The 19,048-nt window shown below is 42.6% G+C and overlaps 1 protein-coding gene across 3 annotated transcripts in view; it reads right to left on the reverse strand.

The window, feature by feature from the left end:
• FAT3 (FAT atypical cadherin 3) overlaps positions 1-19,048 on the reverse strand; it is a 660,150-nt gene that overhangs the window by 512,727 nt on the left and 128,375 nt on the right. For all 3 annotated transcript variants that reach the window (XM_004763574.3, XM_004763573.3, XM_045087202.1), the window contains exon 2: positions 1,923-5,231. In XM_004763574.3, coding sequence (XP_004763631.1) covers positions 1,923-5,214 — 3,292 coding nt within the window. In that variant the 5' untranslated portion in view covers positions 5,215-5,231. The remainder of the gene's footprint in view (positions 1-1,922; positions 5,232-19,048) is intronic.

Below are 19,048 nucleotides of genomic sequence, written 5' to 3' on the forward strand. Positions count from 1 at the left end.
GCTCCTGCTCTTCCCTGCACCAAGCTACACCAGCATGAAACTTGCAAACAAAACCAACTCCATGTGGCTGAAGCAGTCCTGCATGTAACAGTGGCTAATGATTCCACCTGACACCTTCCTGTTTGGCCTACCTTACCCATCCCCATCTGAGTCCCGAGGAGAAGCTTCTTTCACTGGAGAGCCACAGACAATGAGACAAGGAGGAGGAAAAAGAAGGGTGACAAATGGCCAGTGCCATCAGTCCATGAACCCAGGGCTATAAGGACTTTGAATGGTTTAACACTTACTGCTTGAGAGATTTTGAATCAACACCAAATTCAGGTGTATCTGGAAACACGAGGAAGCCCATATGTGTCTTTAGACACAAGACAGCACCCTGTACAGCAGTTAACTTAGAGCTGAGCTTGAAGGCTCCAAGTTATCAGTCTTCTCTGCGTATCAGTTCACAACTTGATGATTATTATTTCTACCTCATGGGGCAGTTGGGATCATTAAAGAAGACCCTATTATAAAATCCTTCACATAGTGTTGTGCCCACCTTAAGGACTCCATGAGGTCATTAGTGGTAACAAAAGTAGTACAGAGTAGACACTCAGTAAACATACTCCCCTTCTCATTCTGTATTTCAATGATGAAAATATACTCCAGTCGAATGAAAAATGATACACAATAAAATACAGTGTGTAAATAAATCAGAACTTAATTTCCTTGACATTTATCTTTTCCTTCATTATGGCTATGGAGACCAATTTTACCATTTACACTGGTGATAATTAGAGACCGTGTATATAAAAATTACAGTTTAAATTTGTGATGATACATAGAGTTTTGTAACTTCTATCCAGTAGTTAATACAATTTCTCAAGTCCTTTTTCCACCACTATAACAACACCCCCCACGACCTGTTTTAATCATCATCATCATTACTGGGAACTAAGCACTCTGTGAGTGTTGCAGAAAATGAGTTAATATATATAAGTGTACCTTGAAAACTGTGAACAGCTAATATTACCATTTATTTGAGAACAGAGAAGACATTGGCCTGTCTTGAGATGACTACAACCCATAGAAAACACACAGTGCTAATCAAGAACACACACACACACACACACACACACATGCACATGTCCAGGTACATGTCCATTTAAAGAAAAATAACAACAATAACAAGAACAGAAAAGTGTGTGTGTGTGTATCTGTATCTATAATGAAAAGTAAATAAAAAGGTGGAAGACAATGAAAATATTGGGGCAATTTTCTCCCATATTTTAAAATGTTTCTATAAAACAATTCTTACAAGTAATATCTGAAAATCCATTTCTTCTGAGTACAATCCATAACATGCCCCCTCCAGCCTCTCATGAAAACATTTGTAGAAACACACTGCCATATGTTAATTAAGTATCTCTAGTGCAAATCCCTGTCATTCAAAGGCCAGATGTGCCCTGTGAAACATCAAAAGCCAGGCAATGCTGCAAAACCACTTCAGCAAAGCTGTACTAGAAAGGGAAAGATCCATGTAGAAGACCCATTCGAAAATCCACTTCACACTTATAATTTAAAGCCAATTCAAATGTAATTTACTTTATCAGGGCCCTTAATTTCGTGAAGGTCAGAAGTGCAATCAACAGGGGTGAAAATTGCCTATGCTTATCAAAAGATAACCTGGTAATAGTGCTGAACAAGAAAAACAAAAAGCAAGAAAAAGGACTCCTATTGAAAACCACCGTTAGAACCACTGTACAAAACATGCCTCTCATAAACCAATGCATTCTGACAGAAAGCTTTCACTTGAGTCATTCTCTGTACCAAATGCAAACTCACTTGTCATTCTTTTTCAGTGGGAGAAGATTCCTTTTCTTCTCCAGTGTCATAGTTCGTGAAACGGGAAACGACACTTCGGCACAAACTAGTAAACTTACCACTCTCGTCATCTATATTGAACCTTCCAAGACCACTGCCGTCCCTGATGGAGTACTGGATCTCTCCATCCCTCCCAGAGTCGTCATCTTGGGCTGCCACCTGCAGCACACTTGTTCCGATGCGTGAGTTTTCTTTTACAGATCCAACGACAGCAAAGTCTGGGAAGTAGGGAGTGTGGAGGTTCTCATTGACATCCACCACCTCCACCTCAACAAAGGAAACAGAAGACAGAGAGACTGGTCGACCTTTGTCTTTGGCCCGAACCGTGAGGTTATAGAATTGTTGCTTTTCATAGTCCAGCTCTTTGCTCAAGCGAATGGCACCACTTGCTTTATCTATTTCAAATCTCCCGTTATAGTCATTGACCAAAGAATAGCGCACTTGACCCCCTAGCCCAAGATCCGGATCATGGGTCTCCAGCCAAGCAATGACAGTGCCAACGGGGAGATCTTCCAGAACCTTCACGCTATAGCTACTAGGAATGAAAGCCGGGGAACAGTCATTGACATCATCCAAAAAAACCTTAAGGGTGACAACGGAAAACAGCTGCTGGCCACTTTCTGCCTTGTCTCGAGCTTCTATTTTTAAAGAGTAGTTTGCTTTAGATTCCCGGTCCAGCTGGTCGGCTACATAGACAATTCCAGTTGAGCTGTTGATAGCAAACTGCTGGGTATCTGTCAACACTGAGTAAGTTACTTCCCCATTAGAGCCCAAGTCTTTGTCTCTGGCTTCCACTTGAATTATCTCAGTTCCAATACTTGAACTTTCAAGAATGTTAACTGAGTAACTGTCTTGGAGAAAAATTGGACTGTTGTCATTCGCATCCTCCACATTGATGGTCAGCAACCTCCATGAAGATTTTTGTGGATTGCCTAAGTCATAGATGGTGATATTAAGGAGATAGAGGTCTGTGTGCTCTCGGTCCATTGGCAGAAGGACTTTAAGTTGCCCAGTCTCCATGTCGATATTAAAGCAACTGTCCGTGTTCCCGTCAGATATCGTAAACAGCACCTTTCCATTGAAGCCAGAGTCGGCGTCATAGGCTTTAATCTTCAGGATGTCGGCACCAACAGGCAGATTCTCCTTCACAGCCACATCAGAAGGAAATGACTTGTCAAAATGGGGTCCTTGCCTATTAACTGAATAAAAGTCAAGAAATCCGTCTTCCAGGTTCAGTTTCCCATTTGCCTTTGCCTTAATGAGCAGTTTCTCTGCCAGCTTTTGAGCCACACGAGTTTCTCTGCAACTAAAGCTCTTTGAGGACACCTTCCCATGTAGGACTGAAATGTTAACAGACATGGGGTCCGCAAAATGCTCTCCATCGGTTGCTGTAATCCTGAGGGCAAAATTACCATTTTTGATGCCAGAACTCATCAGCGACTTTTTAAGCTGTAAAACCCCGGAGTCTGGGTTTAAATAAAAGAAACCAAGTTCATTTCCAGAGATGATTTTGTACTTTACAAGTTCAAGTTCATCAATATCAATTGCTGAGACAGCTGTGATGTGACCCCCGACTGGAAAGTCATAGGAAATAACTCCCTGGCAAGCCACTTTCTCAAAGAGAGGGCTGTTGTCATTGACATTTCCTATTCGAATAGTCACATTTACTTCACTTTCATGGCGGTATGGCGAACCCCAGTCGGAGGCTCTTACGATGAACCTGTAAGTTTCCGGGGAGGATTCAAAATCCAATTCTTCAGTTGTGCTAATAACACCTGTAAACTGGTTAATGGCAAATGGTAACAAATTCAGACTGGCAATACTATAGGTGATGTACCCATTTTCTCCTTTATCCTTGTCAGAAGCTGAAACCATCAGCACACTTGTGCCCACTGGGACGCTTTCATTCACAAAAGCATCGTACAGCACCTGCTGAAATTCTGGGGTGTGGTCATTCGCATCTTCTATGCCAACGGTGACTTGTGCTTTTAAATCTCCTTCCTTGTTTGTCACTCCCAGCTTATAAACCTCCTTCTTAACAGTATTCAGTGGCTGTGCTGTGACAATCAGACCTGACCGGGGATTAATTTTGAAATACTGTGCATCCTCACCAGGAGATAATTTGTATTCCACATCGAGCGGTTCGGGACTTAATTTTACTATAGCAACCACGACACCAGGAGGGGAGAATTCACTAATGCTCACATCGTATGTTTCTTTTTCAAATCTAACTGGGACAGTGTCTCTTTGGGGATTGGCAATGTGGATGATCTTCGCTGCTGAAAATTTCTGGGGGGACCCCTTATCTTTTGCTTGAAGGGTGAGGTTGTAGCCATAAGGAAAACTCCCCCAGTCGACCTTCTTTCTCTCCTTAATCTTGTACTCATTCATCCACCTGCCTTCCTTAGCCAGGAAGAACTGATCTAAAGGATCCCCAGCCACAATGGAAACAGACTCAATTTCTCCATTGGCCCCCTCATCTAGGTCATCGACTGTCACCACCGCATATGTCGGCTCTTTGTCCAGTGAGAAAGGAACATGAGTGACCACATGGAGAGTTGGGGCGTGTTCATTTACACGTTCAATGTGAACATAAAGCTTCGCAGTACTGCTCACTCCGTTGTTTCCGTAGAGTTTCATCCCCCGGTCCACAGCCAAAATCTCCAGATCGTACCTATTCTTTTCATCATAATTTAACCGCCCACTTAAAGAGATGACACCACTTGTGGGGTGGACTGAAAAGAGATCAACTTTGTTTTTAAAGTAGTAGTAGAATTCTCCATTGGAGCCTATATCGGCGTCTGTGGCAGTCACCTGGGCAACACTAGTCCTTAAAGGGGTGCTTTCTGCTATTGTAACAGAGTATGTTGTGGGTGAAAACAAGGGTCGCAGGTCATTCATATCTAAAACCTGTATGTTCACTTTGGTCCATGCTTCCAGATCCTCTCCTCTGACAGAACCTTTGACTATCAATAAATAATTGTCCTGAATCTCCCGATTCAATATGGCTGAATTGCCACCTTTAGTTCTTATTCTGAGGAAACAGAAGTCTGCAATGATGACTTCCTCCGCTTTGAAGAAGCCTTCCTCATCTCCAGATACAATTCTGTATTTGACATCCCAGGACAGATCTATTAAGGTGATGCCCATCCTACCCTGGCTGTGGACGTAGGTCCTTGCGGCCGAGTTCTCACACACGGTAGCATTGTACACAGGGTGAGTGAAGTGGAAGCCCAGGGGCCCGGTCCCCGGCAGCCCCTGGGACACTGTGGCCAGAAGCTTGAGAAGCAGGAGGATGAGGCAAGAAGGGGGAGGCCTTGTACCCACACAGTATCCCATAGTTATATCCATCGCATCATACCTCCATCCTGGAAGGGGGGAGAAAGAGAGAGAAAAATAAATTAATCTACGGGAAAGTGGGAGAAGATGTAGGAACTCGCTGCGATGAAATGGTGCTTTTCAAAAACTTCATTATAAAGTCTTCTTACCAAATGTCAGTGTGAAAAAAAAAAAAAATTAGAGACCTCATCATACTAGATGGCAAGGAGTTCAAAATCACTAGGGTTTAACTTTACATGATTTGAGCTTTTTAAATCACACTTTTATAGTGCTGCTGGAATTGTTCATTGGTATAAGATTCCTTCCATTCTGAAGGTCAGTTTAGAGATATCCCTAGAAGCCTTAAAAAAATGCATCTGCCTTTCACTTAAAATTATCTTCTATCTTCTAGGCAATTACCCAGTGGAAGTAACTAGACAAGCATACATTTAATGTACAGATTAAAAGACAAAAGAACTGAAAAGAAACTAGATGTCTACCAATCAAGAATCAAATAATTTTCAGTGCATTCATAAAATGAAATACTATGCAGCCACTAAAAATAATTATTTTTCAAATGTACATTTTCAAATGTGGTAAGATATAATGCGGAGTGCAAAAAAGATCATAAAACAGTATAGGTGGTTATAATTGTATTAGTATTTAAACATTTCAATGCACAACTGCAATTTTACATTTAAAAAGGATTAACTGTGTTGTGGAATCTGGAGGACTATTTGTTTTTCTGATATTTTTCCAAGTAACACTATTCACCAATGGTTATATGATTACCTTTATAACTATGAACTTTTAAAGAAATTCTTACCAGGCATCATTGTCATTTTTTGTTGTGCTGACTTTAAAACTGACCAGGATTTATACAGAATCCAATATTATGAGGCTAAGAATTCAGGCCCCCTAAAAACACATACGACATGATTTAATTCTGTTGAAGTAATCACCATCTATCATTAATAAATGATAAATTTATAGCATCTCCACATGGTTATCTCCTTTCTGGTTTTAAACTAGTTCCAATTTATCAGCTATCAGCTGAACAATCATGTTAAGTTTAAAGATTTTATTTTTATTTATTTGACAGAGAGAAATCACAAGTAGATGGAGAGGCAGGCAGAGAGAGAGAGAGAGAGGGAAGCAGGCCCCCCGCTGAGCAGAGAGCCCGATGCGGGACTCGATTCCAGGACCCCGAGATCATGACCTGAGCCGAAGGCAGCGGCTTAACCCAGTGAGCCACCCAGGCGTCCTCATGTTAAGTTTAACATCTTAAAATATTATCAGTTGTAGGGTGCCTGGGTGGCTCAGTGGGTTAAAGCCTCTGCCTTCGGCTCAGGTCATGATCTCGGGGTCCTAGGATCGAGCCCCACATTGGGCTCTGCTGAGCAGAGAGCCTGCTCTCTGCTTCCTCTTCCTCTCTTTCTCTCTCTGCCTGCGTCTCTGCCTACTTGTGATCTCTGTCTGTCAAATAAAGCAAATAAAATCTTTTAAAAAATATTATCAATTGTTTTTGTACTTTATAAAACACTTTCATAGCCAGGGTTGGCAAGGCACATGTTATACCCTTTTTGTAGATAAGACTAGACAATGTCATTCTCCTAGTGGTAGAGTCAAGATTAGAACCCAAGCCCTCAGGCCACCTGCAAAGCTTTCTCATTTCGTTTTTCCAACTCTGCTTTACAGAAGACTCTAAAGCCAATTTCTGGGCATGTGTTTGCCTGGTTCCAACCGAAGATGAAATACGCCTTGTTGGTATCATCTGTTGAAGCAACTCGGGAAACGGGAGTAGTAAGTTTAAAGACTACAGTTTAATATAGGGATATCATAAACAGAATAGATAGTACAAATGAATAGTGGAAAGATGAGATAACTTTTTGTAAAAGGAAAGAAGTTAATTTCACATGTAATTGCTTTGGTTGCCCGTCCTTAGGCAGCAGCCCACAGGCTAAGTGTGCGAAGAAGTAAGTCTGCTTCGTAGGCTCAAATATCCTCCCCCAAATAATGGAGGGCCCCATGGGACCAGTGCATTTAGAGCTGCCTTTTTGTGGAGCACACTCGGCTAACACATGGGCGTGACATGGCCCTCTTTAGGGACCACAGATACAAACCAGCAGAAGCTTTATTAATACCGCATACAACTCAGTAGACTCTTACTTCATTATCTGAGAACGTTCCAAAGTAGAGGAGAGATTTTTAGGTTCCCACTCTGAATGGAATGGAATGAGACAACGCTCTTACAGGGAATGGATAGTCTTACAGAGGCCATGGATAGTCTCTCAGTGGAGAAAACTGGGGATACTCCCAGCATCTCCAAAGAAATACAAATTCAGATTCTGCCTCATTTCCCATTGGCTCTTCTATGCCAAAGGCACAGCCTACAAGCGTGATTTTGCTGATACTTTGCCCACAGAGTCCAGACTCTGTGGTCATCAGAGAAAACCTTTTTTTTTTTCCTTAAAAAATTTATTTATTAGGATGCCTGGGTGGCTCAGTTGGTTAAGCAGCTGCCTTCGGCTCAGATCATGATCCCAGTGTCCTGGGACTGAGTCCCACATCGGGCTTCTTGCTCAGCGGGGAGCCTGCTTCTCCCTCTGTCTCTGCCTGCCATTCTGTCTGCCTGTGCTCGCTCTCTCTCCCTCTCTCTCTCTCTGACAAATAAATAAAATCTTTAAAAAAAAAAAAGATTTATTTATTTATTTATTTATTTATTTACTTGTCAGAGAGTGAGAGAGAGAGCATGACAGGGGGAGCGGCAGGCAGAGGGAGAAGCAGACTCCCCGCTGAGCAAGGAGTCCTGTGCCAGGCTCCATCCCAGTACCCTAAGATCATGACCTGACCCAAAGGCAGACACTTAACCAACTGAGCCACCCAGGTATCCCCTCTCTGGTCATCAAGGAAGAAAACAGCCCTGATAATTCATCTCAGATGAACCTTTCTTAATCTATCTTGCACCCCATCTTCACCCCTGACTGAAGAGAGGAGCTGCATCTGTGCTTCAATCTATGACCAGCATCACCCGGCCCACTCAAGACACACAGGACATCAAGGTACTGATGGAACCGGGGGCCCAGAGGCCTTTCACATGCTCTGTTTCCAAACCCCAGAAAGTACACACATCTCACTTCTGGAAACAGACTCAAGAAATTACATGAACTCACAGAAGCCTTAAAGATCATCAGGTTTGATTTCCTGGGTTTACAGATATGGACACCAAGACCCATAAGAATAAAGAGACTCACTAAGGCCAGGTCTCAGGACTGCCAGGTTCAGAGCTGATATTACATGGAAACACGGCATCAACTGAATTAGTTTCTCTTTGAGTTATGTAACAATTTGAGGGCTGTGGTTTATCATGGCTTTGCAGGGATCTTCGTCTCTTGACACTTTGTTAATCTTCCTGGTGCTACTCCCACCTCTAAGTAGTTAATTTTAAGTAAACATTTAAGAGCCCTGGGGGACAGTTACTTCTAAAAACCCTTCCGGTGAATCCTTCATAACGCAGAATGCTGTCATAATATGAAACAACAAAACAAAACAAAATAAAATCATTCGATTTAACCCTTCAAAAGTTGGAACCTTTGCATTCTGAGTCTTTCAGCAGGGCACACTGCTACAATGTTTTCCATATGAAACAGAATCTTATGCAAGTAGAGAAAAACTACAATCCACGCTGAAATGGCACAGTATTTTTGTGTACAGAAATTTGGATTTAACTCCAAAAAACTGAGCAGGACTAAGCTTGTCAGCTTCAGTTGTGGAGACCAAAATATGTCATCAAGTTTTGGTATCTTTATTTTGGGGAGGAAAAAAGTCCTATCTGGCACCAACTATTTTTTAAAAACCTGCAGATTTTTCCATTGACTTAGAAAATAAGTGATTGCTAAAAGTGAGGAATTCTGTAAAATTCTGCAAAGTAAACACTAGAATAAGATTTTGGCTCCTTTTTTTAGCATGCTAAGACAACTGTTAAGCTGTTTAAAACACACACACACACACACACACACACACACACACACACAAACAGTGTGCTTTTCCACACTGAAGCCAAGCTATTTGTGAAGCCAATATGATAGTTACGGTGTTTTAGATGCTCTGCACATTGATTTATTCTACTGTTTCTGGATTAAACAAAGCACTTAGTTCCCAACCTCAGAGCCTATTTTCTATGACTTAGCAACATAATCAATATTTTTTGATATAATCTCCAAAGAAATCATCAAGCCATCAATCTTGAAGACATTTATTTTTCAGAGCAGTAGGCTGGGCCTCCCCCATCCTGCCCTGGGAGGCCTAAGAGAGACTGGATCCTAGCCTTCAACTCAGAAGGGCATGCAGATTTTTCTTTCCAGGGTTGAATAAATACGGGTGACCTCAGGGGCAGCTCCCACCTCTTACAAAGAGCTCTCTGGGTGAGCCTGGACTCGGCAGGGGGCCTCTGCTTGCTTGGGTAACCTGGGGAAGCTCTTTTCTGCCATCATTAAACGGGCCTCCTTAAATCACTGGGATTTCTGAACATTAGAAATGGCATCTTGCAAGAACATTCTATTTTCATTCCATCTCTTCTTATCTTGTGTATTTTGAGAGAGTTTTACTGGCAGACAGAAAGGGTGCTTGGGAAATGTGCTATGATAGGTGGTAAAACAAAGAACAAAATCAGTCTCTGAAGGGCCTCCTCTTCCCTGGCTCCCTTGATGAAAACAACTTGTGTCAGAAGCTGCTCAGTGACACAATGGCTGTATGCGCGATGTTTTCCGGACATGTGGTCTGGCACCGGACTGCCTGAGTTTGAATACCATCTCTGCCATTTCCTAGCTGTGTTATGTCAGGCACATTACTTAACCTCTCTGTGCCTCAGTTTCTTCTGCTCACAAATGGGAATGATAAGGCTAGCCAATTAAGATTTTTGACTTAATAAAGAGAAAGCATTTAAAACAGTTCATGTCACACAGTAAATATAAAGTTGCTAGCTATTAATATCATTAACTAAGGCAGTTTTTAGAGAAGAAAACAAAATCTGTGAGTCACAAGATAGGGATCATGGAGGTTAACAATGTCCTCTGACAGTTCCTTTTCCAGTAGCAAAAGGCACATCAAAAATGAAGGAAAAGTTATCTTTTCTTTATTGAAAGAAATGATTACTACAGTAGACCCAAGGTTCAGAGAAATCGGACTTGAATCCAGGCTTTGTCACTGACTGGAAGGGTGACATTGGAATAATACTTAAACCTTTTTAAGTCTCACCTTAGGGATTATAAGAGCTCCCACTGTCACATAACAGGCTTACAAGTGTGTCTGGTACACAACAAATGTTCCGTAAATATTAACTGACATTAAAATTATGAAGGCTTTCAGAAGAAGACATACAAAATGGAAAACAAATGAAAACTGGACCCTCTACGGGGTAGCCCCACCCTAACAGGAAAGCCACCCTTTCATGAAACCCAGACTCACTTTCCCCCGCATCCGCCCAGGTTGGGGTCAGTGCCCAAAACGGGCTGTGCCTGGTGGCATGGGTCAGGGGCTGTGGCCACAGCTCTGTAGCTGACTCCAACACCTGCAAGGAATATTTCACAACTCAGGAAACTAAAGCCGCATTAGGGAGCTACTTCTCAGACCTGGCATTTAATTCCTGTGGGGTTCTAGCAGGATTTCCCCTTGCCGTGATGAGTCCCAGAACAGCCAGGTACTGCAAAACCCTATCTCCCAAAGCAACCAATTCTGATACTGCTCGAATTATCATTCTCATGGCACTACTTTATGTTCTGGGCTCTTGCTCCTGAAATCAGTTATAGACTGTCTGTATGACACATTTGGGGATAAAGTTTTACTCTCTGGCTGATGCTAATGGCTTTCTGATGAGAAGAAAAAATGTTTACTCTGTGGTTTTCTTCATACAAACCATTGTAGCTAGTGAGTGCAGAGGATAATCCACTAGGCATTCGGGTCACAAATAATTCATGCCATGCCATTATTCAGATTATATCATGATATATGGAACCAGGGCCATGTAAATTCACTGAGTTTTACAGTCAAAAGGACTGTAAAGTCGTCTAGTCCAAAACCCTCATTTTAAAGTGGAGGGAACACATTGGGAAAGGTTAAGTGATTTGGACAGGGTCACACAGCTTGCCTGGGGGAAAAAGCAAACATCGGACCTCAGGTGTCTCCTGTGAATGTGACTCACTGCTGCTGCCTCATTTAAGAATACAGGTCTCTGCTTGTTCATCTCCACAAATGTTACTCATCTTCTCAGATTTAACTAAAATGCCACCTACTCTGTGAAGCAATCCCAGAGATTTCTGTTCAAAAGTGAGCTCTAGTCCTTTTTTAAAATATTTTATTTGAAAGAGAGAGAGAGAACGAGAATGAGTTGGGGGAAGAGTAGAGGGAGAGGGAGAAGGTGAGACTATCAAACTGAGCACAGAGCCCTGCACACGGCCCTGAGATCATGACCCGAGCCAAAATCAAGAGTTGGTCGCTCAACCAACTGAGCCACCCAGGTACCCCCAAAGTGAGCTCCAGTCTGATAGCTGTGATTGTTAAGTTTTAGTGAACATCAGAACCACAGTAGGACTGGGCTCCATTCCAGAGTTTCTGGATCAGTTGGCAGAGACTTTATAATTCTAGCAAGTTCCCAGGAGATGCTGGTCCTGGCACAACCATACTCTGAATACCACTGCTCTGAACTTGTCTATATTTTATCTATATGTTCTTCTCAGATAGCACTTTCTTCCTTGTATTAAAGTTACTTATGGGGGCGCCTGGGTTGCTCAGTTGGTGAAGCGTCTGCCCCTATGTTGGGCTCCCTGCTCAGTGGGGAGCCTGCTTCTCCCTCTCCCTCTGTCTCCCCAGCACCCACTCATGCTCTCTCTCGCTCTATCTCTAATAAAAATAATAAATAAAATCTTTAAAAATTAAAAAAAAATAAAGTTACTTCTGTGTGTTTTTAAATTACATACTGGACAATAATCTCCCTTATTTCTTCTTCTCACAGTATCTATCTAACAAAGTGCTTAGAAAAGACAAAAATCTGATGAATGTTGGTGAAGTAAAATTTGTCCGGTCAGCATCCACTGTAACTCTATAACATGCTCCAGAGAGAAGATCTAAATGAACTGTCGGACAAATCAGGAATTATGACTATAAAACTTATGGACCTCGGGTAAATAGCTAGTCTACCATTTCCTAAACCATGTCCCATAACACATTACTTTATGACATAGGAATATGTGTGCAACTAAAACAACATTTTAGGAAATACAGGTTGAATAAAGGTAAATAGATTTGTCACTTTAGAACTTCCTGGAGCTTTTTGTATGCTCCAAAAGAAACAGTCTTCCTGTCCTGTCCTTAGTCACCTCTAATAATTTACCCCACTCTGTTGCCTCTTTATAAAAGCACGGTGTCTGCTGTCTACCTCCATTAGCAGAAGCGAAGTTCCCTGGCACATGGTCAGGACTCAGTGAATACCTGTTGCACACAAAAATATACTATGCGAATTGTGATTCTGAGGTGTATAATAATGTGTGCAACTTTTAAAATCTATTTCATCACAAATTTCCTCCCCACCCCCCAACCTTCACAATAGCCACCTGCAGGAGAAGAAGAGAGTGTTTTCTGGAATACAGCGACGGAGACACTGATTGAGTCCAAGCTAGACGCTGTGGCCCAGACAGGTCAAACAGCTGCCTGGAAAGCTTTGGAGGTGGGATGTAATCCCAGGATTCTTCAGACGAGTTCATTATTCTTCCTGCACCATATCACTGGGTGTGGATTCTCATTTCAACTAAGCTGGGAGTTATCCCTGAAGAAATGGCTTCAATACTTGTTATATAAACACATCTCCGTGTTCGAACTGAAGAATGAGACAACTGTTCCGTAGCTGGTTATGCTCTTCTCTTTTCCTGTTAAAAAGACAGACAAACAGGTTCCTGGCTGACTCAGTCGGTGCAGCGTGTGACTCTTGACCTTGGGGTTGTGAGTTCCAGCCCCATGCTGGGCAGAGAGATTACTCAAAAATAAAATCTTTAAACAAAACCCCAGAAGTTTCAAGGACTATAAATAACAAAGACCAGCATGAGGCAAGAGGGGAAGAACGCTATTAATGTTAAATAATCACCCACATGGTCTCGTAGTTTTTGTTATCTATTTTCACTATGGTCAAAGGTGAAAAGCAGTTTGCCAAATCCAAAATACTCTTGAGATGTAAAACCTAAAACCAAGTTCATTTTTCACTCCTCCCTGGAAAACCCTGCTTGACTGCCTGAGCCCCAATTCTAAGCAGAGCTTTACAAGCAAAAAGAGCATTTCATCGACAAAGATATGGTATCACCTCCTGTCAGTCTAAACAAGGACAAAAATCCCAAACCAAAGCCTCCAGTTGGTTCTGCCAACCAGCCAAGCAGACCATTACCCAAACCCAACCTCTTTCATTACTATAATACTGTAAATTCTAATTTTTTTTTCCAGTGGTGCAAATCTTCCCATTGTCTAAAAGTGTCTCTCAGGAGAAAAGTCAATCAGCATGAAGCGAGTGTAATTCACAGTGGTTCTGCAAAAAAAAATGGAAGATTCAGCCACACAGCGGCAGTGTTATGAATACCCTCCTTTATTTTCTCCCCAGGTGCTAGAAATATTTCCATACAACACTGGTTAATGTCAAGTATCATTTCATCAGTAAATGCTTCAAATTCAGGGGTAATTCAACCAGGGGCTATCAGAAGGAAAGATTAGCATGTTGTTCAAGCCTTTTAAAAAATCATTTCTCCCTCCGGAGAAAGAAATTCATCATGGGGTAAAAGAAAAAAAAAATGTATGGAGAGGATATAATTTTCTCCTATGCTTGGCTGTCTAAGAAAATGTTCCAGAAAAATGCATGATTTCAATTTTTCTCTGGTGGGCCTTGCTGACAGAATCCAAAGGGTAAATACACTTGTATTCACTTATGCTCAAGATTTCTTGAAAAAAAAAAAAAAGAAAAGAAAAGAAAGAAAGAAAGAAAAAGAAAAGAAAAGCAATGGGGGAAAAAAAACCCAAAAAACAAACCTTTTCCGAATAACTGTATTTACTATGGAAAAACTGCCTGAAAGAGAACAAAACCCAAACAGTTTCAAACAGAACAGTGTCTTTAAATAGTGTTCAATCCAAGAGTTAGGAGGTCAGAATTCAGGTGAGGGAAAAAGCTGCCCTCTGCTTGCGACCTTCTGATACAATCCACATTTACTGCTGTGCTAAGTCCCCTCAGCCTGTCCTATTTCCAAATGTTAACATCCTTTTAGCCATCCAGATGGCCGTTCTCCTTTAAAAGTGATTCTCCTTCCAGCTAAAGGCTATTCTACATCCATAAAGCTAGGAATCAGGTCAAGAATGAGGGGGAGCCTCCCTCAGCACATCCCTCTCCCACTCTGGTAAGTGGTGGTAATATCAGGGCAAGAGGGAGTGAATACATCTGTGAAAGGGCTGTGATGGGGGGGACTGTACACAGAGCTCCAGGACCTAAATGAGGGAAAGGATGTATCAGGCTTCCCTTTTCTGGAAGAGCTGAACGGCCAAAGGAAGATGTGATAAATGACCAAACATCCTCAAGACTGCAGATGACTTTTGGGAGAATATAATTCAATCCCAAATTTCTCCAAGGTTACATGTGGGACCAGGTCTTACTCCGGATAAAGTGGACCATAGGCTCCCGTCGGCAGTTCTGGAAATGTCTGTGTTTGGCTGAATGTCTCTGTACAACAGGTTAATACTCATGGGTCACCTCGTGAAGGCTGGGCAAAGGGCAGATAAGGATGGGGGAAAAGAATACAAGGAATAGGTGTGCAAGATAGAAGGAAACAATAGATCAGGAAATTAGTGAGAACTGAAGAAAGTATCTCTGGCAGCGATCCTGATAAATTCAAAAAGGAGAAGAGAGACAAGAGTCTGACATTCGGAAGAGGAAAGCACTATGGAGAGAGGTAGGAATTACATTACAGGAGGAAGTAAAGAAGATTATTTGGGGCTAGGCAACAATAAGCGTTGTCAGGATTTCTAAGAGCTCACATGTGGGTCAAGAAATGCAGTCTGGAAGTTTGCTGACAGCCCAGAAATCTTGTCAGTCATGTCTCCTCACATCGCCATCGCTGACAACTGTGTCTTAGCAAACAAGGCAAAAATGCAAATTGGGTTCCTTCAGCTCTCCCACACTCCCCATTACGGCTATTTATTATTGACTGATGGGTTTATGCTGACGTGGCCTGGATTAGTACCCTGTGCTAATGAGACCAGGGTCACAGGTTCAATCCCACAGAGGGCTACACACAGGTCTACTCCTGAGAGCAGGTCAACAAGAACTGGTGAGCAGACCTCAGTGGGGTCTCGATGTTCACTTAAAACATATTTCTTGAGAGGGGCAAAAGACATTTGGAGACATTTCCATAGATACAAGATGAAGGAGTGATCAAAGAACCTCAGAGGAGTTAGTAATTCTCAGCATAACTGCCCTGAGCTATTTCTACGAGGTCCAAGAACAGGCTTCCTCTCCCAAAGCAGCCCTAAATGGATTAAGTGGGAGACCACTCAGTGCATCAGGGCCCGCCTAACAAGAGCTCTGGCCCTGAGAGGTCCCGCCACAGAGAAAAAAGGCCAGAGCCTAGTCATCTCTGAAGAATACCTGCCAAGCCCACCCGGACGACACAGATCAAGTGAGCTCAGTCTGAGATGCTGACGGACTTTCCGCACCTCTGTGACTACTCCCACACATAGCAACTGTGACTGAATTAGAAGCCAGTGTGGTGGGTGTGGCTCATGAGGTGGCTTCCCAAGGTACTCCTTCAATCCTCCTTCTTGGAATCCTGATATCTTTTTGGAAACTGAAAGCCAGACCCAAGAAAGAAGGCAAATGTACTAGGTTCAAAAAGAAAATGAATATATAAGAACTTGGTGAGTTTCAATGCCAGACTTTCTGGAGGTGGAGTTTATCAAAGTGCATGGCTAATGAGGAAAAGGAGGGTGTCACTGAGCTCTAGGTGCTGGCTATCTGTGAAGAGATGACAGGAACCCTGTAGCGTCAACCTCCTGACAAGCCTGACACATCATGCTTGGTCCCCCACACCATTCTACTACAAATAGCCCATCACATACCTAAAACCTGGCGATCTCCTAACCCTGCAGAGACACTGCAACATCTTCCCCGTGTTTTCAGGAGAACAAAGACCAAAACTGTCAACATGGAGAAGGTTCTGCCAGACTTGGCCCCGACTGCTTTCCTGTCATCTCTAACCACTCTCCCTTCCAGTCACACTTGCCTCTTCAAATAAGGTGTTCCCCTTCTGCTCTTTCACCTCAGTTTTGCTCTCTTCCCACTCCTGGTTCCTTATCACAGAAACACACGCACAAGGTCGGTAATCCCAGTTTCTGTATCCTTTGGTGCACATGTCTCTGATCCCCAAGACTAGCTATGGCCTCTTGTGATATGTTCTTACGGCACCCGGAACATTTCCTTCTTGCACTTATTACCATTTTAATTATATTTTAGCAAGAAGATTCGATTACTGTCTGTGATTCCAACCTGAGTATAAACTATCTGAAAAAAGGGACTGTCTCCTACTGTCTGTGATTCCAACCTGAGTATAAACTATCTGAAAGAAGGGACTGTCTCCTATGGTCACCATTGTTGTTCTGCCCCCCAAAAATGTAGAATTAAAGCAGTGATTCCCAACTGTCCCCAACAGAGGACATCTGGCAGTGTCTGCAGATATATTGTGTTGTCACTATAAGGAGAGGGTGACTACTGGCATCTAGTGGGTACAGGCTGATAGGATGCAGGTAAGCATCTTATAAGGCACAAGAGAGCCTCCCAAGCAAAGAATTGCCTGGTTTAAAATGTCAATAGCGCTGAAGTCGTGCTTGAATTATAGAAACTAGGGCAATTCTTTTAAGAAGGGCAGAGGCAAGTATGTAGAAAGAAGTGTTTCCCAAGGAGCATGGTTCACAGCCAAGACACTGCTCAGAGTTCCTTTGGTGCCACGGAGATGGTCCCCAAATAAGGCCCAGGGAGATCAGCAGTGGGTATTTGGTGCTAAGAACTGGGTTCCCTTCCTCTAGGGCTAGGAAGGCTTCTATCCCCACAATATGACCCTGGCTACATTGTGAGCTCCCCATCTGCAACACGGAATGAAAAAATCTTCACCTTTCCATGGTAGAGCCATGTGACCCGATTTCTCCAGGAAGTATTCACGTCTGGCAAGGCCATCAGTCACCCTGACAGCTAGAATCCCTGTTTGCTCCCAAGGACTGATGTTCTCCAGTTTTCCACCACCCTGACTTGGATCTCACTCTTTACAGAAGCATTTATTCTGCCAACAAAATCAAGACCCCGCAAGATTGATCTTTCCAGGTCAATAGAGGGCCACTTCTCTAGAGGTTTACATAATTTTCTCTGCATGACTACTAAGACCACAGCCTCCCAAGTATTCAGTCTTTCACCTCTTCCATAGCTTTGGGGGAATCATTTTCCTCCGCAGCCTGGTGTACAAGGCAGAGCTCTAGACCCCGCCCTGAATCAAGAGCCCAAGCATCACAGCCCCCAGAGCTGTGCCACGAGCTACAAGAACCAAAACAGATTTTTAAACACCCCTTAATATCCACAGCTGCTGGCAAGTAAAGGTGATTGTTACTCCAACAAGCCTTAAACCGAATCCTCTGATTCCACGTACACAGAGTTTTCTCTAGTCCACCCCTGAGTATACGTAGTTAAGAACCAAGTAGACTTTGCCACTAATTATGTATTACAAATAAATAGTTTACACAAGCATATGTAAACTGTGAAAGGGGGAAGCAGCCATTCTGAGCATCCACAGCAGATGTTTAGGGACAGCTGTACAGGGAAGCTGACGAGAATGTAGATGAAATTTATTTTAAAGTCCCACAAGGGCGAGAGAAGGTTTGTTTAACCTTTACCAAGCCATTCCATCTAACGGGTTCAGATCTGCATTTTCCTTTCGAACAGATTTCTACCACTGTGCTGAACAAGGCTTTTCCACTCCCCCCGACCTTTTTTTGAACGAAAGAAAGAAGTCCTAGTGGTTTGACCATTATGAGCAAATGTCATTTCGCCATTACAAATGTAAGCTCCAAAATCTGCTTTTTAGGGTCCATGTTGTTAGGAAATGCTAACAGGTAGGAGTAAACATGATTCACAAAGAATTTAGCAACAGAAAGGTCTGTATACCAAACACTGTTCTGAGCTTCAAGAATCCACTAGCCTACACTGCTGTTTTTAAGAACTTCTGTCTTCCATGTCAAAAAGAAAGATGCTGGGGTGCCTGACTGCCTCAGTCAGTTAAGCGTTTTCCTTTGGCTCAGGTCATGATCCTGGGGTCCTGGGATCCGGGGATCGAGCCCCATGTCTGGCTCGTTGCTTAGCAGGGAGCTTGCTTCTCTGCTCCTCCTCCCTGCTTGCGCTCTTAAGTGCACGTTCTCTCTCTCTCAAATAAACACATAAATAAACAGAAAGAAATAGAGAGAGAGAGAGAGAACTAATGAGTTCTCCACCTCATAAGAGTAACAATATCATCCTTCTATTTCTTCTGTGTTTTTGGGTGAAAGAACAAATGGTACGATTAGTGAAAAATGACTTAGATTAAAGATCCCTAACCAGAATTTTAGGCATTACCTACCCTTTGCCTCACATGTAATCTACAAGATCAAAACCATTCCTTCAATCAATGCTCGTTGAATGGGGAATAATAGTGACTGTAGAAGGAACGCTCACCCTATTGCCAGACCTGGTGTATCGCTATGTTATCTCAAGTAACTTGAAGGCTGGTGTTTCCAGAGTTAGGGAAATGAAAAGGAAGGGATTTCAGAAGTA

The sequence above is a fragment of the Mustela putorius genome, unplaced genomic scaffold, assembly GCF_011764305.1.
Source record: "Mustela putorius furo isolate JIRA1106 unplaced genomic scaffold, ASM1176430v1.1 tig00001069_pilon_pilon_pilon, whole genome shotgun sequence".
NCBI classification, from domain to species: domain Eukaryota; kingdom Metazoa; phylum Chordata; class Mammalia; order Carnivora; family Mustelidae; genus Mustela; species Mustela putorius.